The 20724-nt window shown below is 54.3% G+C and overlaps 9 protein-coding genes across 9 annotated transcripts; 4 read left to right on the forward strand and 5 right to left on the reverse strand.

The window, feature by feature from the left end:
* Positions 1 to 246: 246 nt before the first annotated feature.
* Positions 247 to 2859, reverse strand: CABS01_01616 (F-box domain-containing protein; the record flags this gene model as incomplete). Its single annotated transcript, XM_060534996.1, has 5 exons — positions 247 to 1110; positions 1227 to 1800; positions 1878 to 1993; positions 2055 to 2177; positions 2293 to 2859. The coding sequence occupies 5 exons, from the start codon at positions 2857 to 2859 to the stop codon at positions 247 to 249; spliced, it is 2244 nt and encodes a 747-aa protein (XP_060398185.1).
* Positions 2860 to 3721: 862 nt separating this feature from the next.
* Positions 3722 to 3997, forward strand: CABS01_01617 (uncharacterized protein; the record flags this gene model as incomplete). The annotated part of the gene is made up of 1 exon (XM_060534997.1): positions 3722 to 3997. The coding sequence occupies one exon, from the start codon at positions 3722 to 3724 to the stop codon at positions 3995 to 3997; it is 276 nt and encodes a 91-aa protein (XP_060398186.1).
* A 926-nt stretch (positions 3998 to 4923) lies between these two features.
* CABS01_01618 (uncharacterized protein) lies at positions 4924 to 5244 on the forward strand (the record flags this gene model as incomplete). Its single annotated transcript, XM_060534998.1, has 1 exon — positions 4924 to 5244. One exon carries the CDS (start codon positions 4924 to 4926, stop codon positions 5242 to 5244), a length of 321 nt encoding a protein of 106 aa, XP_060398187.1.
* Positions 5245 to 6049: 805 nt separating this feature from the next.
* On the forward strand, positions 6050 to 6527 carry CABS01_01619 (uncharacterized protein; the record flags this gene model as incomplete). The annotated part of the gene is made up of 2 exons (XM_060534999.1): positions 6050 to 6213; positions 6521 to 6527. 2 exons carry the CDS (start codon positions 6050 to 6052, stop codon positions 6525 to 6527), a joined length of 171 nt encoding a protein of 56 aa, XP_060398188.1.
* A 4613-nt stretch (positions 6528 to 11140) lies between these two features.
* CABS01_01620 (uncharacterized protein) lies at positions 11141 to 11380 on the reverse strand (the record flags this gene model as incomplete). Its single annotated transcript, XM_060535000.1, has 2 exons — positions 11141 to 11165; positions 11220 to 11380. 2 exons carry the CDS (start codon positions 11378 to 11380, stop codon positions 11141 to 11143), a joined length of 186 nt encoding a protein of 61 aa, XP_060398189.1.
* A 12-nt stretch (positions 11381 to 11392) lies between these two features.
* Positions 11393 to 11695, reverse strand: CABS01_01621 (uncharacterized protein; the record flags this gene model as incomplete). The annotated part of the gene is made up of 1 exon (XM_060535001.1): positions 11393 to 11695. One exon carries the CDS (start codon positions 11693 to 11695, stop codon positions 11393 to 11395), a length of 303 nt encoding a protein of 100 aa, XP_060398190.1.
* A 441-nt stretch (positions 11696 to 12136) lies between these two features.
* On the reverse strand, positions 12137 to 12574 carry CABS01_01622 (uncharacterized protein; the record flags this gene model as incomplete). Its single annotated transcript, XM_060535002.1, has 1 exon — positions 12137 to 12574. The coding sequence occupies one exon, from the start codon at positions 12572 to 12574 to the stop codon at positions 12137 to 12139; it is 438 nt and encodes a 145-aa protein (XP_060398191.1).
* A 1449-nt stretch (positions 12575 to 14023) lies between these two features.
* On the reverse strand, positions 14024 to 14293 carry CABS01_01623 (uncharacterized protein; the record flags this gene model as incomplete). Its single annotated transcript, XM_060535003.1, has 1 exon — positions 14024 to 14293. One exon carries the CDS (start codon positions 14291 to 14293, stop codon positions 14024 to 14026), a length of 270 nt encoding a protein of 89 aa, XP_060398192.1.
* Positions 14294 to 15816: 1523 nt separating this feature from the next.
* On the forward strand, positions 15817 to 16110 carry CABS01_01624 (uncharacterized protein; the record flags this gene model as incomplete). The annotated part of the gene is made up of 1 exon (XM_060535004.1): positions 15817 to 16110. The coding sequence occupies one exon, from the start codon at positions 15817 to 15819 to the stop codon at positions 16108 to 16110; it is 294 nt and encodes a 97-aa protein (XP_060398193.1).
* Between the last annotated feature and the right edge of the window lie 4614 nt (positions 16111 to 20724).

A 20724-nucleotide genomic window follows, 5' to 3' on the forward strand; every position in this document is an offset into this window, starting at 1 on the left:
ATACCCTGCGTGTGAATCTGTGCCATGAAAACCATTCACATTTATCAAGGAGAAGATCATGTGGAAATCGCCCGTTTTTCTTTTTTCATTACGGACAGCAAGTATCAAACACATGAATCCAAGCAGTCACGCTTAATGCTATGAGACCTACGTGATTCGACCGGAAAGGTCACAAAAGAAAACCAATAGCAACGTATCAATTTCTTGGCCAGTTGCTACCCCACGACTATCAACGTTGAGCCACTTTCACTCACCAATTTCGGCCTCCACGGGAGTCAAGGGTTCCAACGGTACGGGGAACTCAGCTTCCCAGCTACCGTACACGACCTCGACTCCGTGAGCGCCACAAAACGTCCTCAGCTGGTCCATCGCCACACCCGTCAGCGCGCGCTGGTACACCTTCTTCAGCCTGCCCAGTATCGCGACGCGCTCGATGATGGCGCCGAGGCGCATCGGGTCGCACAGGTCCGAGTGAAGCTCGAGGACCTCGAGGTTGGGGAACGACTGGAGGAAACCAAAGAGGAGATCGACCGAGTCGATGCCGCGGCCCCTCTGCGCCGGGTCGCGCGTCAGGTTCTCGTGGGACTCGAAATCAAAATTGAAGAAGCCAAACGTGCGGACCGAGACGCTGCCACGAAGCCAGTCGAGCGCGCCGGGGAAGAACTGGCCCGGCTCCTGGCGCCAGCAGAGGCCGAGCTCCCGTAGCCTGCCTGAGCGGACGGCGGGCTCGAGGAGGACGGTGGCGAGATCGACGCTCAGGGGCAGTTTCGGCATCCAGAAGCGCTCGAGGTTGGGGTAGGTGACGAGGGACTCGGCGGCCTCGTAGCCCGAGTAGTCGAGAGGCAGCTGCTGGGGCAGCCAGTCGCCGTGGTTGGACTGTAGTGCGGCGCGGGCGTCGAGGACGCGGAAGGAGGACGGGTGCAGCGGCGGGAAGTGGCGCTTGTCGCCCATGGAGAGGGCGCCGCACGCCTTGCCGAGCTTGATTACCTGGAGGCCCGGCCAGAGAGACCAACAATCTTCTGGCGGAGCGAGGGAGTCTAGGCCAGTGAATACGCCAAAGTTGTCCATGTGTAGTTGTTCTAGGTTTGGCGTTGAGCGGGCGAGGGCGAACTGCAGGTGCTGGTTAGCAAACATGGTAACTGCGTGGATAACTTTGCAACAGCCAAAAAAAAAAAAAAAAAAAAAAAAAAAAAGGAGAAATAGATGGAAGAGGAGGCACAACTCACGGGGTCAATTCGACGCTCAGGGGTTAGCTGATTCAATGTCGAAGTCAGCGGACCGGTTAACTGAAGGATCTTGAGTCGGGGCAGCTCCGGCCAGCCCAGATCGTTGAGGTGCATGCTGAAGAGGGATATCCTCTCGATATTCTCCCGGGCACGTTCGACAAACTGCCTCACGAAGGGCTGGGCGCCACCACTACTCTGATAATTCGGTCTGTTGACGCGGAAACTGAAGCCGAGGTGCGTGAGCCCTTCGAAGAAAAGCGGCTTGGGAGGCAGCTTGTAGCCCCAGTCGCCGCCCTCGAGGTCACGCTTGATCGCGCCGATCTCTAGGCGCGTCGTCATGCGCGGGTTCGTGGTCTGGATGAGAGACAGCCACTTTGACTCGTTGAGTTGGAAGGCGTGCGCGTTGGGGATGACGAGGCTACGGGCGCCGCCGCCGGTCCGCCTCCGCAACGTTTTTAGGAAGGAGACTCTTGGTGGCTTTTGCGGGTTTAGTGAAGGAAAATGAACCTGTCTCCAGATGTAGGGGTGGGTGTCAAGGAACTGGTCCCATCGTTTACAGACTCCCGATATTCGGCTGGCATTCCATGTCAGCAATTGAGTCAGGAGAAGGAGTGTCGGTCAAAGGACTTGTATCGGGCTGCTTGAACTCACCATAACTCATGAAAATCAAAGTAGGAAAATACTTTTTCAATCAACTCGATTGGTAGCTCCATAGGATCTCTCCGACAAAAGTGTTTGTGTAATGGTTCGCGGATCTTGCAAAGTTGCTGCAAGAGTCGAGGTTAGCGAATAGTCAAGCGATACCAAGTTCAAGTAGATATCGCATACTTCATATTTCGTCGTACTGGTGAGGCCTTCCTTTTGTCCAACCTCAATACCGGCACTCCACGCAGCCCACGCCATCTCGTGTTTCTTCTCCAACTTGTATATCTTCCCCAGCCTCATGTACCCCTGAAAACATGTTATTCACATGGAACCCAGCATAAGAGGAAGACAAGCACGCAAAGTGGTCAGGGAGCGACAGCACGCACAGCCAAGTCCGAAAAACAACAGAGCAAAGACTCACCTCCAACCGCCTCGGCGCAATCTCTAACAACCACTCCGCATCCCTGCGCGCCATATCCAGCTTTCCCATCTTCTCAAAGCACGCAGCCCGGTAGTCGAGCGCCTGGACGTGGCCTTCACGGTGGCAGCGGCCCCACGTCTTCTCGGCGCCGCATTTGCACTCCTTAGTGGCCTCCGCGTAGACGCTGCCCCTTTCGCGGCGGTGCCGGGCCGCCGCTTGAGCAAAGTCGCGGCACGTACACCTTTCCCGCCGGCGGCGCTGCTGCGCGGGGCTGTGGCCGTTCCCGCTGGCGTCTCCGCCGTCAGGACCTGCACCTCCACCACCTCCAGAACCTGCGGCCCCGAGCCCTTTGAGACTTCGAGAAGTACGACCACCGGAACTACTTCCTGAGCCTCCACCTGAGGAGGCAGGCCCTCCTCCAGAGGGTGACGAACATGGGCAATTCCCGGCGACGAGGGTGAAGTGCTCGAGTGCGACGCGGAAGCGCTGGTCCGCGTAGGCTGCGCGGCCCTTCTCGATTGACGCCTCCGCCGAGCGGATGCGAGGGAGCTGTCCAGGCGGCGCCATGCCTTTTTGATGACGTGGATGTAAAAGACTGTGGTCTGCGCGAAGGGATCCATTGAGACGGCTGGTCAGTTTTGTATACCTGTATCGGTTTGCTTTTGTTGAATGAGGCAAAAAGATCTCGCAAGATGTTGAGTCTCCTGCTTTGCAGAAAGAGTGAGGTTGTCGTGAACTTGAGGTCACGTGGTACTGGTGATATCTGGCACTCACTGGGGTAAAAGGAACTTTATGAACAAACGCTCGTCTGAGGAGACAATGAATCCGGGGATAGGCCAGCTAGTGCACAGAACAAGAGAGAGTGGGCATTTCGTCTCTTTCGCAGCTGGCCTTTTCTTTTCGAAGGATACTGAGGTCTTAATGAGAAAGAAGAAGCGGCTGACAGCTTAGATTGTGGCGGACGGGGTCGACGGTGTGATAGTGGTGTCGCCGAGGTGGAGGTACAGCATCTCCGAGGTTGGAAAGTGAGGTTGCGGGACGAGGGGCGGAACTCAGGGCGCGACGCGAACGCGACCGGATGTCCTCCGTAACGGGTCCCGCTGTGGCCCGTGGAAGGAGCGAGGAACCGGGGTTACCGCCGGAGGGGGCCCTCGTGGGGAAAGAAACGACAAGTTTCAGCGCCTTCCAGGGCTTATGCTGCTGTAGTTCCGCTGCAAAACTGACTTTCAGGGCAAATAGTTGTTTCCATTGATACTTTCCTTACCTTAACCACCTAAGTCCTGCCTTCCATCGGTCGAGTACCCAAGGTACCTAAATAACGATGAAAGGCAGGTAACCACCTTCCCTTGCCGCCTTCCATTTCCATAGCACCTTCTAGCTTTCCATCGGCGATTACCACAGATTAAGGAAATAACTCAGGCAAGATGCCATGACCCATCTCACAACCACCACGAAACAAGCATCGCCATTCAACTGCATCTTCACAGCAATGACCTCATTCCAAAGCAAACCCCGTCTTCCTCGATCACCATCAACCCCAGGTTGTTCTAGACCCCAAGTCCCCGAACTCCCCCAAAATCCTACCGAATCCTACCGCCACCGTCCCCGCGAGAGGACGGCAGACCTTGCCGACTCCTCCGCTCCGCATCCGCCACTGTCTGTGGCGCTCCCGTCAAGCTCAGATCGTTCTCCATCTATAGAGTAATTGCGCCTCGCAAGTCCCCCCTGCTCTGATCACACACCTGCGCATCCAAGAGATCCTCCAACAGCCGACAGGGCTAGCTACGACGGATGACATTGTACGAGGAACTGAGCCTCAATCTCACTCGCCCACGCCTATCACCAGCCTCGTCACGCAGCCACATCTCACATCACTACCCTAAATCTCGAAGAACCATACGCCCCCTCGCCGTTATTTCTGGTCATCCTTCCATCGCAAAGAGCCGAGGACAGTCCCCAATTCAATTCAACAAGCCAGAGCACACCAAGACAGAGACCAAGCCTAGTGGTTCAGGGGGCGCATGGCCGCACCACCCAGCCGGTGTAACTCCTCAGCTGCTCATTGCCAGCGACGATCTCTGAGCTCTCGTTCTGTGGCACACGCTCTTCCAGGCAACGGCCGACAGGCAATTCACACACTTGTCCAACCAAGCCCTCCAACCGAAATGCAAAGAGATGTTTCTGGTATCATCTCGCCGTTTCAAGGCATCATTTTCAGGAACCAGATCCCGGGCGACAACGGCGACCAATAAGGATAGCCGCGATGTGAGCAACCCAGTAATCCAAGATCCAGCACCCCACCAAGCTCAAGATCGATTACTTGCGCGCATCCCCGGCTCTCTGGATTTAGAAGTCCCTTGCGTCTCGAACATCAGCAACCCAGCCCAGTCTAGCTTTCACCTTCAAAAGTTCCGCGAATATCAGCCTCTGACTAAGGTTGCAACTCGTACTGGGCGGCGTCAAGGAAGTGAGACAGAAGTGCCATGCTTTCGGCACCGGAACGTGTGTCTCCAAAGGTCAGCAAGTCTACCCACGCACAAAGTGGTGTGTCTTGCATGCTTCATGAGCATTGGACAGTGACCTACACAACCCAGGTAGAAGTGCCTGCATAGATTGGAGGCATGGGTTGCCATGTCACCCTTTCGACGACTCCTTCCGAGACTCGGATCCCCCATTTTGGCACACCGAGGCCCGCCCCCCGGTCGGCCGGGCATAGGACCTCGAAAGCCGCGGACGCCCATGCATATCCGCCTGGCACTTTTTTGTTCCTTCCATCACTTCGTACCGCCTAGTCGGCTGGTTCGCATCATCCTATCCAAATCACGGATTAGTATCCCACTCAGCATGGGATTTCAGTTGCCTCTCTTTGGCAAAGTTGCCCACTCTGCTTCTCTCACCGGTCACCAGCGGCGGCACGTTAAAATCTGGGCAAATCTGCAGCCCCCAAAATAGGAATCCTTCAGCCAAGCCAAGGCAGGCCGCGCGTGGAAAGAATCCTAGATATGCATCATTTCCAAGTTTTCGAGTACGGCGTAGTCTTGCTTGACAATGGTCCCATGGCAAGGCGGCCGTCAAACAGCGACCCCTTCCCACCCCCTGTACGTCTTTCTACCTCGAGGTATGTCACGATGAGCCGGATATCGCGGTCGCAGGATCAAAAAGAAGCTCACAGCAGCTGCCTGCCGCTCCGTCCGCATCCGCATCCGCGACCCGCGACCCCTCACCCCGGCACCCTAGCATGGCTGAGGCCAAGCATCACGCGAGTCCGGACAACCCTCGAAGAAGCTGGCCAAGCATCGATTCTGCCCGGTAGGATCCGGTGCTTTGCGGTTCCCGCCGCAATTGCACATCAATATATCGCTTCCCATCACAGTGAGAAGCTGTCGATTGGTGCTGCTAGGCCAGTTCGTGTCTAGTTACCCGTCCTTCTTGTTTACATGCTTGCATGAAGATTGTTTGCCTCGAATCCTTCTGCAGCAAAGGTATCTACCTTCCCTGAGGTACGCTACCTACGGACAAAGTGCCTTGCACAAACAAAGATTGCATACGCCGTCCGTACGGATGCTTGAGGCCGCATCCTGGCCCGGGCGGTCGGCCGCGGTGCGAACCCCACCCCCTTGGGACACCCCTTGTCCGACAACAAACTGCCTTCCTCCAGGACCTCCCGAAGTCGATATCTCGATTTCAACAAATCCTTCCTGCGATGCACGGTATCTTCCATTCCTTCGGCACGTCTTTGGCCATCAGAGGTCAGAAAATGCTGAGAATTCTGCCACACGTCCCCCCTCTACTTTCCGACCATCGAATGGGAAGTAAAGAAAAGCAACGCTGTGGAAGAAACTCAAATGATACCCAGCAAGGAAACAAACGCAAGCATCGTGAAATCAAACCACGAAGTATCCGCAGTCCCACGATTTTCAGGTGAGGAGGCATCCCATTCACCGGGGGATCCTCTTTCAAAATGGAGCAAAGTTCAGATGAGAAGTTGCTTCTTCAGATGAACAGGACAGGGACATGCCCCCCCCCCCTGGCGTTTGGGCAGAAAATACGACCGACTGTCGTTTCTACCCCTCCCCCCCCCCCCCCAAATTGATCAAGTCATTTTTTGTCTAAATTTGAATTTTGTAAATCTTTGGACGATCTGCACAGCGGACAGCTGTCATGTCTGATGTCTCAAAGCCACTACTACCCTATGTACGGAGTACGCTGTACTGGCAAATGAGCCCAGGTCTTAAGCTCCGAACGACATGGCGTGTCTTTAGATGGCAGCGTAAGGATACATGATTGCATTTTCTCGGCATCTCGAATTGATGCCTAGGGATCAGTTCCCTTACGCCCATGCTTTCAATAACAAATACGTCGAGTCTGTATGCCGTACGTACACAAGAGTAGAATGCAAGGACAAAGCCAAAATGAGAGCAGGGGTGTGGGGAGGTTCCTTGGAGGTGACCTCATGTCGAAACCACCCGACCCAGCCCTCGCTCGGCGTCCCTCACATCTGGGAAATCTCGCATCTCACCAATCGTAAACCATGCGCTGCGCTGCAACCACCAAAACCAAGGCTCAGAGCCCTAGCGTCAAGCCCCGTCTAGACTGGCCAGACACTTCACGCCGCGATACACACACCTGCACGACTCCAAAGCGCTTGCGCTTATGCATCCATAGGTATATGCGTGTCTGCGGCACGTGTCGTATCTCTCCCTCGTCCGCTTGCGCCTTCCCGCGCCTGTCGTCTAAGTAATCTGATGAGAATCTTACTTGACCCTCCTTGATGGGTTGCCATGGTGTAGGGTTCCAACCACTCAACTCTCACTCATGACCCTCCAAACCCACCCGCCCACACATACTTGCACACTTACATACACATACTTGCACACTTACATACACGAACGTGCATACACATACACAAGTGCGAGCGTCACATCACCACACACACATCATCCCCCTCCCCCCTCCTCAAGCCTGCGCATTCTTCACCGCAGGCAATTTTTGGCATCTTACTGTACGACACACCACCAAGGGCGGCAGCGGCAAGCGGCAAGCGGCAAACCCCACCACTAAGCACTCACTTCATCCCTCCCTCATTGGTATCATGTATGCTTACCGCCGCATTTTCCCCTAAGACACGGTCCAAAAAAGAAACACATGCAGCCCACACACCACCTACACTTACACTCACAATCACCCATGTACGCTACCTTATACTCACCGTGAGAAAGAAGACGCGGGAAAGTCCCATGCAGAAACCAAAAATGTCCCAAAAAGACATGCGTAATCCACCAAGACATTGATCTCATATCCCCGACCTCCAGGAGGTAATCCCATGTGCTCCCCATCCCCTGCCCGTACGATGTTCATTTTTAGACCCCACAGCACATCTTGCCGGGTTTTGTGATCCGTGGTCCGTCATCTCACCGAGTAGCTTTCACCCCCCACAAAAATCCACGCCGGCTCACCTGTCACGCCAAATGACGCTCAATTGCGGCTATTCCCCAACAAGCGCGGAACTTCGCTTATTTCGGCGCCTCACGCCCATGTCCATGCCCTTGGCACCCACGCACCCTGGACCATCTGCCGCGACGGGCGCCGCGCGCGCGCACAAGCTCGCTTGTTGGGCTTAGCTTGTCAACTTGTCCGTCGCCCATTTCCCCACTCCCCACCATCCGTTCGTTGCGGTGTTCGTCTGTTTAATTCCATTCTCCCCTTCCGTCCGTCTGTCTCTCCCTCCGCACGTCTAAAAATAAATCTATTCTTAGAACGGTACCTTCGATGCATTTCATCTATCTCTGTCTGTCCGCTTCAAGATTTGGACCGGCACATCACGCCCCATGCCCGTGTTACCTGACTTTGCCGTTCCCGAATTCCCAGTCCCTTTCTTTCGGGACCAGACAGACACGACCCAAGGAAACCCCACCATCCGCATCTGACCCAGGTACGGTCCACGGATAGGTCTGTCCAAACTCACACGCCCTTCTTGGCGCAAGGCTTTCTTTCTAGGTACCCGTCAAATTCAAGGGTTTCCTCTTCCTCGTACTCTGCGCGGTACAGCTCAACCCATGGCAGATCTGGCAAACACCATTACTCCGTACCCATCCATGCATACGTCTCTTGCACTCCATTTCCCCCATTTGGACAACGGAACACACCACCCCCCTCCACTCCCGCTCAACACTGCTGCACTGCATCAACCCATCTCACCGGGAGTCTTTCCCACTCACCAGCCCACCACAACTTCACCACTGTCTCAGAATCCTTTTTTCATGTTCTCGAGTCCCGACGAGTGGGAACTGCAGTCGAGGTACCCACCTACCCGTCCAAGATATCCATGTCATTTGGTTCCCGTTTTGTTTCCACCTTCTCCCAAACACCCTCCCCACCACCACCACCGCGCGCATTCCCACGATACCATGAAGCCCACGCAAAGGCCTCCCGCGGCACTCCATTCTCCTCCGTGCGTCCGGCAAAGAAAGCAGCCCCCCTCCCCGAAATCCCGTCAGCACCTTGAACCACCACCCTGCCAATGGAAAAACTCAGTTTCTTCGCGTCTCCCATATTTCCCATCCGCATATACACCCACACACACACGCCCCCCTGCTTTTGCACCACCACCCCCTATCGCAAGGCTGAGTTCTCGGCCGTCCAAACGAGGCTGGTCGTGGCCCCCAAAACAGATTTCCTTCTCCCTCGACCAATGGCGTGTAAGAGGCGGGCTCAACTGAGTGCTGATGCCTGCCTGCTGTTCCTTCGCCCGCCAGCCAGACCGTCCGTACCGCACATACCGAGGAGGGAGCAGCCGCCAACGACCGAGAGAGAGAGAGAGAGAGAAAGATCCTACTCGAAATAAAGTTCCCCACGGGTAGGATGTCATTGCATGGCCCGAACTCTTGTACCCGAGCATTTCCTTTCCCTTGGGGGAGGAAATCCTTTCGATTCCATTCGTCTTCTTTTTTTGTGAATTAAAGTCCCACCTTGTCGTCGAAAGATGATTCCCCTTTCAGTAAAGTGCAAACAACACGCCAAAGTCCGCAAATACTTTTCTCTCTCTCTCTCTCTCTCTCTCTCCCAGGTGACAACGTCGCTAACAAAAGCCCACTTTCCCGTAAACACTCCCCCCCCGTGACAACCTCTGATTGGGGCCTATCTTGGGGTAACATGGCCCCGAATCTGCCTAGCTTTGCAGGATCTTGACTCACAACGCTCCCCGAGCTACCTTCTACTGCGGACCGTTTAATTATTTGCCACCTTTGATATCATTGCAAAGTCCTCCGTGCCCTAACCAATGACGTGGGAAACGTGTTCACGATTGGAAAGTCTCTCAATTGTGTCCTGGGAAGCTCTTGGAACTTCTTTCCAGATTGTCTATATTTGATAATGTGGTCTCTCTAATACAACGATTCTCTGGCCAGATCGCCGTGCGTATCTGGCCCTCCAATTGCAACCAGCTCAATCCCTGCAGGGCGGGCAAAATTGCCATACCGTGTTTTTAACCAACCTCAGGAAGTCCCAGACAGCCCTGTGTAGTTTGGCAGTATAAGATAAAAATCTCCCTGAATGAGAAATGCCAATTGGTCGAATCTCAAAGAATCGAAATAAAATGATGTCTGGCATCAAAAGTAGTGTTGAGGTGAAGGAAGGCGTCATGCCGCTCTTTTCTTCCTCGTTGCGGGCATTCCAGTTGCCCTTTTTGTGTGTGTCTCTGCTGTCGACACCCGTCATTGGTTTTTTCCCCGTTGCTCCCAGAGCAACTCGTCTATCATCGGATGATGGTACAGATCATGTGAGAGAAGAAAGCAAGAGAGAAATCTTGGTAGAGAACAGAAGAAGAGTAAGTAGAGAGATTGAGAGAGAGAAAGCAACAATTCTGATATGCAACATTGGAAAGCAGAAAATGCAAGACAGAAAAAAACAAAAAAAAACAATGCAACAACAAAAAACCTCGCTCACCCTGGTACTCTCGTCAACCATCGCATGCGCAGCGATGCGCTTGTATCTTTCCGAACCTGAACGCCTGGTATCCTCCCGCCCGCCCGCCCGCCAAATGCATCGAAAACTCGTCCGTAAACTACACAAAGTTGAGAATGAGACCGTTGTCGAATGCCTGTAGAATCGAATCTTGCCGCCGCTGACTTGAAGAAGAAAAAGTCCCCCTCCTGAAAACCAAAGCGTAAACCCAAAGTGATGCCCCGAAGGCAGAGAAGATGAGGTCCAGCCCAATTAGAAGTTAGGCATCTCATGTATGCATGTGTTCATCCCAACCGCCCAATGCAGAAAAGAAACAACCCAGAACCAACGCTATGCATGTCCAATGTCGAAAGGGAAGGAAACCACATCTATTGAAAGAAGGGGGGGAAACCGAAATGGGAAAAGAGAAAAAGAAGGTTGGAAAGAGTTGAATGTCGAGAAGATTTCGAAGTTTGAGCGAGACCGGGGGGCGTGGACTTGGTGGAAGATGTCGTTTAATTGCAGCGCGCTGATGATGACTATTGATAGGCCGTGAAATGTTTCCGTCATGTTCGTGATCTCGTCTCTGTCTTCGATAACTTCGTTGCTGAACTTCATGGCAGGGCGTGATGGTGGAAATAGTTTGTTGGTGTCGGTGGTAAAATAACCGGAGTGGAGGGATCCGTATAAGCCATTGGCCGGAGAGTCATCGCACAGCGGGAGGCGCCGATGAAGACATCAAACGGTCATGGCCGACGAAGAGGAGAGATAGCTGCGAGGGTGGCAGCGTTTGAGAGGCCGACCTTCCTCTAAAGGAGTATAGGTAGGTAACCCAAGTGCCGAATTGGAAAAGCAGCAGCTTGGGGGAATGCCATGAGCAGCAACCCATCACCGAAGACAAGACATTTCACCGGTACTGGCGGGAGCCCTTGCTTGAATGGCTAGAGTGGTAACCAGAGTCGGAGTATGAGTATTGTGATGCGTACGTGCTGTGTGATGAAGAGTGAGCATGGCAGGCGTATCCGACCAAAATTGTTCTGTTCTGGATGCTATGTCCTGGTCGGCCGTAGGCAGCGCATCTGTCAATGGCGTGCTGGTAGTAGAGGCAGCGGCATGCTGAGTAGAGCTCGACAAGTTGATAGCACATTGTGAACGTTATTCAGAAGTACGTTGAGTGACTGAAGTGATGTATGGTGTGAAGGACCGAGGAATTGATCCCTGAGATATGAGTCGGGGGAGAGGATGGCTTTATCTCTTGAGGAAGTTTGTGTGTTGTTGGTGTTTGGTTGGGGGGATATCGAGTTGAGCAATGATCAGAGAGACTGAAAGCTGCCAGGTATGCAGAGAAGCAAGGGGAACAAGGCAGAAATAGGAAATAGAAAAGGGAACCCAAGTGAGTGTGTTCGTGATGACTTATACTGGAGTAGACTAAGGATGGGGAGATGGAAAAGAGCGAAGGCATCACGACCTTATAGGCCTGGCAGCCTGGGAGGTCGTCACACGGGTAGGCAATTGGTAGATTGGTAGAGAGCCGTCTAAGGCAGCAGTGGGACCCTCTGGCAGTCGACAGTGGATGTCATCTGAGTGAGACCAATGACTAAGGCTGCATCTTGTGCATTAGAGCGGTATGCAGACCAGAGGTCTTGATGGCGCAGGGCAGGACCAGGGAAAGGTGCCTTGCACCTTTCCATCATGGCCTGGTAAGGCGCAGCAAGTAAAAAAGGTGTGAGAAGAGAAAGAGTGAGTGCGAGCAGAACGAAGAGGTGAGCAGGCGGAGAGGAGGGGTGAGCGGTGGAAAACGGGCTGGGGTGGAGGGGGGGTGAGAATGATGGTGGGCGTGCGTACTTGAGCGAACTAGACAGGGCACATCAACGAGAGCCAAGTGAGGTACGTTAGGTACGGACTAGGTACGGATACCTTCCTGTGTATTCGTAGATGTAGGTGTGCACAAGTGGAGGGGGGGGCTGGCTCCGTTGGAGACTGGCGACGGGAGCCCTGAGGTAAGGGTGAAGGGGGAACGGAGGGGTCGGTCAAAAGAGTCATCTTCAGCATCCTTTCCAATCGAAACATCTCTCAAAATGGACACTGCCGGTCTGTCCCCATACTTTGGGTTGATGAGGTGCAGCAGGGCTGATGCGCGATGGGATGGAATGGGACGGGCATGGGTGGATGGTTGTACGAAAAGAAAAAGAATCGACGAATGCCAATTGGTCCCGTCCGCGGTGTTGTACTCTGGAAGACGATATGGAAATGCAGTCGTGGTGCATGGTTGGTGAGCCATCTCTTTTTCTCCCCTTGCGCCCAGAAACATTTCTGGAAACACAAATGCGCATCGCCGCATGTTGCTTAAGTTGTCGCATATCGCATGTCGTGTGCTGCCGACTGCTGCCAGGTACTCCCTTCACCCCGAGGTAAGGTAAGGTAAGGTAGCCTCTCTTTGCTGACGATGATGCTGCTCATCCGATCCAGCCATGACTGCCGCTGCCGCCTCGTGCTGTGGTTGCGCTTAATGGGCGAAATAGAGACCCCCAAGTGTCTATTATCGTTTTGGTGGCACTGACTTCGACATCAGCACCAGCACCAGCTCTAGGCAGCGCATGGCACGAACGGCCCCAAGATAGCTCCATTGTCTTGGACCGCAGGGCTGACTCTGTGTCGCTGCACCGAGGTTCGTTACGCCTAGCCGTTTGTGATGCGGCGATCTTTTTGCGTTGCCCGGTGCTGCCGCCACGCAAATTCCTTCCACGAGGAGCAATAAGGTGTGGTGGTGGTGCTGTACTCCCCGTTGACCGATATCCTTTCCGAGGTTCCTAATCGATCGGGTGTGAATTCCATCTCGAATTATCCTCTGTATTTCGATTTTCGATTGCTCGTCTGGCATACACGCTAACGGGGGGCAGGCACCACTCGGTCGGAGCTTGGCCTCTTAGCCTACGGCTGTCATTGCTAAAAGAAGAACATGCCGGTCAGAGGTTCGCGAGCTGCCCCATAGAATTTGTCCTCCAAGTATGCACACATTGGTGACCGCAAAGTGCTGCCGATTGACTGAAAGTGCATTTGCTATGTATGACGAGACTTGGCCCTCCAATTTCGCTGGCATGTCATCAAGGTTGATATGAGGCCTAGTGTTGATCTGGCGCCCGATAGCTTCGATTGCGCTCTGAGGCCCGCCATGTTCATCGTCGAGAGTAAGCAGGGGGAGTTGTTCTGTCACGATGCAGCGTGGTTGGTCGCAGCACGACAGAAAAGGGACATGATCCACGCGTCAGGTACCGATGGACGTCGTACATATCTTTTGCTGTGATGGGCTGGCATGCGAGCGACCGGTTCGGATCTCCATCGTGGTTGAAGGAGGTCACCCTGGTACTCGTAGCGTCCAAGCTGGATTCTGAGTGGACAGTAACCGCAGCCTGCCTTGAGGTACGAATAAGTAGGCTCAGGGTTGACGCATGGAGCAGACCGAAATGGAAGCAGTTGTCTCCATCCAATTGCCGAATATAGCTTGACCATAATAGTTTCAAATGGCAAGCTCGTTTGCACGGGTCAGTACCTTATGTTGATAAAGGTCGGCATGGATGACACTCGTGCTGACTGTCAGGAAAGAATAGCCATGTGTCGAGGTAAGGTGAGATGTCCGTTATCATCGACCAAGTAACTCGACGCCCCAGCTAGGCGATCGTATACAAACAACTGTTCGTTGTGCTATTATACCGGGATAAGGCTGTGCAATGGTGCATGCAGGCCATCCACCAGAGGTCCCACCATACTGCGGTGGCTGTCTTGGTAGTGCCTATTGGCCACAGTACGTTCCGAATTGGTGCTGGTGCTGACCATGGCCGGGAGCTTCTGCATGCGAAGGTTCCATGCTCTTCCCAGTTATCGGGAGGATGGTCAGATCAAACGCGCTTAGTATCATGCCGTCATTGGAGGCCATGTCGAGATCAGACCCGGGCACCTGGTGAGAGAGACTCGGGCGGCCTTCTTGGATCGCAGGGTACCTGGTGATGGCTGAAAATGAGATGCGATGTGATGCCAGGGGCAGCGGATCCCAGTCCTCCATGATCCATGGACGAGGGAGCTTGGATGAGCATCTCCCAGTCCCGCAGAGTAGGTACACTAGAGTGGGCGAAAGGGAGGTATATCATCCAATGTGGACTATGTCTTGGATGCAACGGCTTCCGTCAATCCCCGTACACCGGCCAATGCAAGTCTCAAGGGGGACGAGCTGCGATTCGACCGATGCGAAGGCATGTTTGAGACTTTGATCGACGGGTCCTTCCCTCCAAATCCAAGGCTCCGGTATTGGCCCGTGAACCTGTCAACGGCACGGCTGGCGAGAAGAGGGCGAATGATTGCAGACAATCCTATGAGAGCCCCGGGTTAGCAGCCCGTCCTTTTGGTTCATCGCCTTGGCCGTGGAAAGACATATAGACTGCTGGTTTCAAGGTCTGCAAGGCTTGTAGATGGAAAGCAGCAGTAGCACCACCACCACCGGCCTCACTATGCATGATTTCGCCGAGTCCTTCTGGAATTTCGAAAGCAGGCATCGGTGTGCAATTGGAGTGGCTGCAGGTATTTGCTAGTGTGTGGTTGATATCCGCAGATATGTGTAGTAGGTAGGTATCAGACTAGACGCGGCAGAGTGAGGGAGCCTGTAACGGCGTTGACGAACAGTTGACGATAGCAATGCAGCTAGATCCCAAAAACTTGCATGAGGGCTGTCGGTCAACGCAGGCACAGGATGCAGGTCAGCGGACGGATTTGGCGTCATGTCAGGTGTGTGTATCCTTCGCTACATGGTGATGTTAGTGGTGGTCGTCGAGACAGAAGAAGAGCGTCAGAGGTGCAGTACAGAAGCTAAGCCGATGAGAGTGAGGTCATAGGTAGAGCAAAACGATTTCTTAGGTAGGACTCCAGACTTCAGAGACAGAGAGAAAGAGAGAGGGAGAAAGGCAGGCCCATGGGGGTCTAGGCCAAGGACTCCTGCTGCCCTGAGCTGCTGCATGGGACATGCTTGAGTCCGAACTCCAGGGTCTGGGAAAGGATGGATCGTGTGGTCAAAAGGATGGAAGGTATGGACCATCTGAAGTACGTATCTGTACCCAGCAAGGTACCTTACCTAGGTAGGTAGTGGTGGAGGAAGGTGAGGTCCACGGGTGGTGAAGGAAACGGGCAAGAGGTATGAGGGTGTGCTGCCTGGGATGCCTGGGCGAGCGACGATGCAATGGGAAGGAACATGGGGATGCAGGTTTGCCAAAAAGGGCAAGTTCGTGTGCTTGATTACGAAAGCTTGCGCCCGCCAAGCCCTTCCAATTCGCCCATTTGACTGGTGCGCACAGGCAATGGCAGGCATGGTCCTCACGTGCTCGTCTCCACTGCCCTTCCCTGCCCTCCCTGCCTCCCGGGCTCCGTTCAGGTGACAGACCGCTTCCGTGCGAGGTTCACTAGCGACGTACTTCTGGGTAGGGATTCTTGACTGTCGTCCATACACATTCGAGAGAAATGCACCAATTTCAGCATTTTTTACAATTCGTCCATGTGCTGCAACTTGAACTAGGATTTGTCACTGGCGACTCCGAGACGATGCGTCACAACTTCATATCCTATGACAAGACGACGGCTTTGGTTGTAACGCGGGTCTCATTGCATCGCCCGTCACTCGTCACCTCTATTGCCCTGCCCACCATCTACCCTCTCGCTACCTTAATTGGCCTCAATGCTGATAGCCGGCTAGCTAACACGAAGAACGGGATTCGGAGGACGGTCCGCCGTCAAACATGGCCGTCTTACACGATGCCTTGGTTCAGGGTCCGGCTCGCTAGACCGCACGCTTGCCTAGAGAGTACACGAACTCGGCCCCTCCAAACACTCTACTAGGTACACTTCTCTACTGCTGGCCCTTGGGAAGATAGCCCTTCGACTGGCTGTTGATTGAGGCGCTTCAGGGACAGATCCAGGAATCCGTAAAGATGAGAAAGCACAATTGAATTCGGCGGAGCATCAGAGTAGTCGACCAACCAATTGATCGCAATTCACAGCATTGTGGTGCTCGATGCACGACCAACTCAGGCACTCCACTGTCGCACTGGGGCCGATGCATCTCGTGCAAGACGGGCCCGATACAAGACCTGCGTCAAAGTCCTGCAGCCCACTACCGCAGACCGTACGAAGTACCGCAAACTGCCAGAAATAAGATACATCAAGACGTTACGAGGCATTTGTGTAACCCCAACCCTAGGCTATTACTCTCGACTCTCGAGCCCATAGAGCCCCTCCAAGTGCCAAAGATTCTAATGTCGCCTATAGCAGCCTGCGCTCACCGAAAGCCCCAAATCCGGCTCACCAAGACACGTCTTCGCCCGGTCAAGGGTCGCGACCCGGGCGTCACGTCCTCAACGGTCGAATTGCCGCGCAATCACGAATGCGCGTCTTTCGGTGCCCGATGGCGAACGGTCCGATGCCACATCTATCCCGTGGCTTGCCACTCCGAGCGCCCGGCGGGTAGGCCCATCTTGGGGACCGGGCGGAGAGGTGGAGGTTGCAGCATTAGGAACCCCGCCGGTTGGGGTTATGCCAATCGAAGAACACTCTCGATCCCCTCATCCCCATACGAATACCACGTCCGACATTCATGACCGGACTTGGTTGTGTTGTTACCTTGTTCTATTAGCAGCGGCACGGAGTAATTACCTCGGACGAAAGCTGCGATGATACGTCGACCGATATCACTTTCTCTATACCCAAATCTGCGGGATAATCAACCTCTTCGCGTCTGCGTATCTGCAGAATCGTCGAGCAAATCCAAGGAAAGAATCGGACCATCATTATGCACTTCAAATGACTCTATCTCGCTGTGACTGCTTCTAGAGTGCAACAGCCTCGTCGAGCCGATTCATATTTCACTTTGTGGGGGATCCTCACTGGGAGCAAGGATTTGCTGTCTCACAAGGAGCGCAAGCGATTGGGCGGTGAGCGAACCAGCGATGCTCCTCGAGCTGCCACTGGACGTCATCCAGGGATCGACCCCTCGTTGTCGTCGCCATGGATGAGTTACGGCCCCTGTCTACTTAGCTTCGACACAGCCTCGCAGTCAGCAAGCCACCGCGACTGAACCACAAGGGCCTCTTCCCACCACGGTGGGATCAAGAGTCCCGGTCCATTTTTATCTACCGCTCAACGCCGCCGCCCCGTCTCTCCCACCACGTCTTGGCCGGAGTCGCCGTCGGTCTTGTGTGGGGCTTTCTGCTCAACATGTCCACACTTCGACGTGTTCAACTGCCGCCGTGCCGTTCAAACCTCAGAGTGTATCGTCATTTTCTCCCAGGTTTCTCACTTGTTGAAACACAAACAAGCACGATGCATGCGTGGCCCCCGGATGCCTGTCTAGTCGGCTAGAAGTCTCTCCGCTCATTATCCGCTGCAAATGCACTGATCGTGGGAATCTTACGAGTTACCCTAATTCGCGTCTTTTCGAACCGTCATCAGCATCATTCTGCATCAATGCACCAGGAAACCCGCACTTCTCTCCCACCAGAAGCATGTCTCGAACATGGAGCTCCCCGGCGTTGTTTGTGTTGGCGATACCCTATGCCGTATCATCAAGAAGGAATCACGGGGAATTACAACCCTTCCCCTCTATTTCCTACCCTCCACTGGTCCGGTCTTCCATTGCGGCAAGGGATCGTGATCCAGGACTGCACGTCACAGTTGAAGCAGCAGGGCCAGTGGAAGTTGGCGCCGGCTTGTGCTGAACCACAGTAAGGCGTCCCCAGCCACACCCCGTTTCCATATCCATGCCTCGGCCGGTGCGTTCCCTGCAACGGTTCCCGCGCCGTCCTAACTTGGTCTGTTTAGTGTTTCCTGTCAGGCTGACCCGTGCCACATCCACTACAGAGCAAACGAACGGTTGAACCTCACTGCCGTCAGGACTCAGTGGTCACCAGGCCCACTCCAGTAGAAAAGTCCCCGAGCCGTGCTGTGGCTTTCCTCTGTTCCCGCACCTATGTCTCAGCTCCCGCGTTGGCCTCTTCCCGCGGCCACACGCCCCTGGCGATCGAGAAGATATGCCGAGCTAATTGACAAGTCCTGGCGTACCGGTACAACCAGAATATTTTGATACAGCGGGAGCGTTGGGTGCTACCTACCCCCAAGGGAGTCGATACCGAACTCCTTCTTTGTTGCAACAATGTCTCGAAACAACAAAGTCCTATCAAGTGGCAAATGTGAGGCTCAATGTCGAACGGGATGGTCTCGACCTCGGCAAGGACCCCACGCCTAGGAAACAAGCGCTCGGAGAAGGAACCAGCCATCCCATTCTCCGCTCCAGCAACCTCTAGGCAATCGTTTTCTCGGCGCTCGCAAACCGTCCAAGCTTTGACGGTTTGCCGATCATTGACATCCGCGCGGATCCGTGGGGCCAAAAACACTCGTCACACACGCGATGAGAAAGGCGTGGTGAATCCTACAAGGCATTCTTGTGCGCTTCCCGATTCTCCCCCACAAATGTCGTCAGAAAGAGAGCCGCCTTGCCGCCAGCGAGCCTGGACTCCCTCTCGATGAGTCGTTCAGGCAGGATTCATCCTCCGCACCCGCTGTCGGTGTCCGTACAGGACCGTACAGCAGCTCTTAACGTGTATACTTTCTTTTCAGCCATTTCCGCTGTCTTTGGTCCCGCGAAAGCAAAAGGTACACCCCCCGGCCAAACACCCGCCCTAACAGCCCCGAAATGCAATACCGCAGCCGCACCGCAAGCGCGCATTTGCTCCACAGCCAGGGATTAACCCATAATTCTTTCAGCTACTCCGGGGTCTTGTCTTATGCCCTTGCCCTTGACTCTTTGACGCTGTGCCGCCGCATTTCCTGCCGCAGTACGGATGATTTACTACGTAGGTGGTTCCCAGTGTGTTCATTCCTCTGCGGTCAAGGGGACCACGGGATGTGAAACATGAGATCATGGAGACTTTGGGGCCTTGGAATGGCCTAGGCTCTTTCTCTGTTCGGTTTGTCTTTTGAGACCCACGATCTCGAGCCAATGCTCGGCCTTGCAGAGAAGTGAATTCCATTGAGTCAAGATCGCAGGTGGAATTTCCCGGCTCCCTACCCTCTCCCCCCCCCCCCCCCCCCCCCCCCCCCCCCCCCCCCCCCCCCCCCCCCCCCCCACCCGCCCCACCACAACGACAAGAAACACCCCAAACGCAGCCAGCAGGCCCCCCCCCCCCCCCTCCCCCCCACCCCCCCCCCCCCCCCCCCCCCCCACCGCTCCTCGTCCCGTGGAGTACCAAGCATCTAAAACGGCAGAGTCAAGAGTCATGAAGGATCCCGGGTCCTCCCTCATGGTCTGATACACTTCGAACCCAAGTGCTGTCTATCTCACCTCGCAGCCATCAGTGCCAAGGCCCGTTGGGAGACGATGAACGATCCAAGACTTCTTTCTCCATGCCCAGGTACGAAGGGTGGTGGACATTTTGCTGCCTGCAGTATGTATGTCTTTACGATACAGCACACATCCCAACTACCCTCTCAACTTCCGAACCGTTCTTTTCAACCACTCGTCGTCAGGTCCCTCGGAGTCCAACATTGTTACCTAGAAACAGTCCCCCCCAAAGCCAGCATGGCGCAAGCTTTCCGGCCCCCAAATGATCCAGGGTCCGGTAGTTGGGGACTCGAGGGCGTGGGAAAAGAAACGGCGTGGCGTCTGTATTTCCGAGACCCTTCTCCCCAAAGAGGCCAAGGAGGCCTCGGCCACCCGTTTGAATCATGGATCCCTTCCATCTGCTCGCGGAAAACAGATACCTAGCAAAAGAGATCCAAATGCGTCGGTAGTTAGACCTACTAGGGCGTACGGAGTACAGTGCACGCCAATTCAAGCCCATCGCCGTCCATCTACCTTACCCTACCTTACCTTACCTTACCCCCATTCCCTCCCTCACCCCCCTTTTTTCCTCGCCACCCGGCTCCCCTAGCCAGACGTCGACATCACATCACATCACGAAATACCTAGTTAATCCAGGCCAAACAAGACTCACAGTCGTCGATTGCCTACATTCCACGTCTGCCTACCTTTACGAGGTGCCACCAAGGCAGGACTGTCCGTCTTCTTTTCCATGCTACGCCTCTCCGTTTCCATCAAAGTTACCCTGTCGTGATGTTTGTCTCTCCTTGTTTTGCAACATCCGTGTTTCCTGCAATATCTCGAAGCCTACGAGGCATACTCACGCCTGGGCCCTTTTCTCCATTCCTTATCCTGATTCAGAATCATCGCAACGGCGTAGATACCAGACAAGACCGTCTGCCTACGTACCCTACTCAGTAACCCTTCCCCCCTCCTCGCATTTGCGTAGCAGTCCTAATGCCACGATACACCAAACACGCATCTCCCTGTCAAAGTGAAGCGTCCATTCGTTCAAAAAGGGCCATTCGTCATTATTAATATACATATATTTGCCTACATCTCTATCTCTCTCATGGTGATCGTGGTAGGCAACAACACAC

The sequence above is a fragment of the Colletotrichum abscissum genome (assembly GCF_030869225.1).
Source record: "Colletotrichum abscissum strain IMI 504890 chromosome Unknown Scaffold_3.1, whole genome shotgun sequence".
In the NCBI taxonomy this organism is placed as follows: Eukaryota; Fungi; Ascomycota; class Sordariomycetes; order Glomerellales; family Glomerellaceae; genus Colletotrichum; species Colletotrichum abscissum.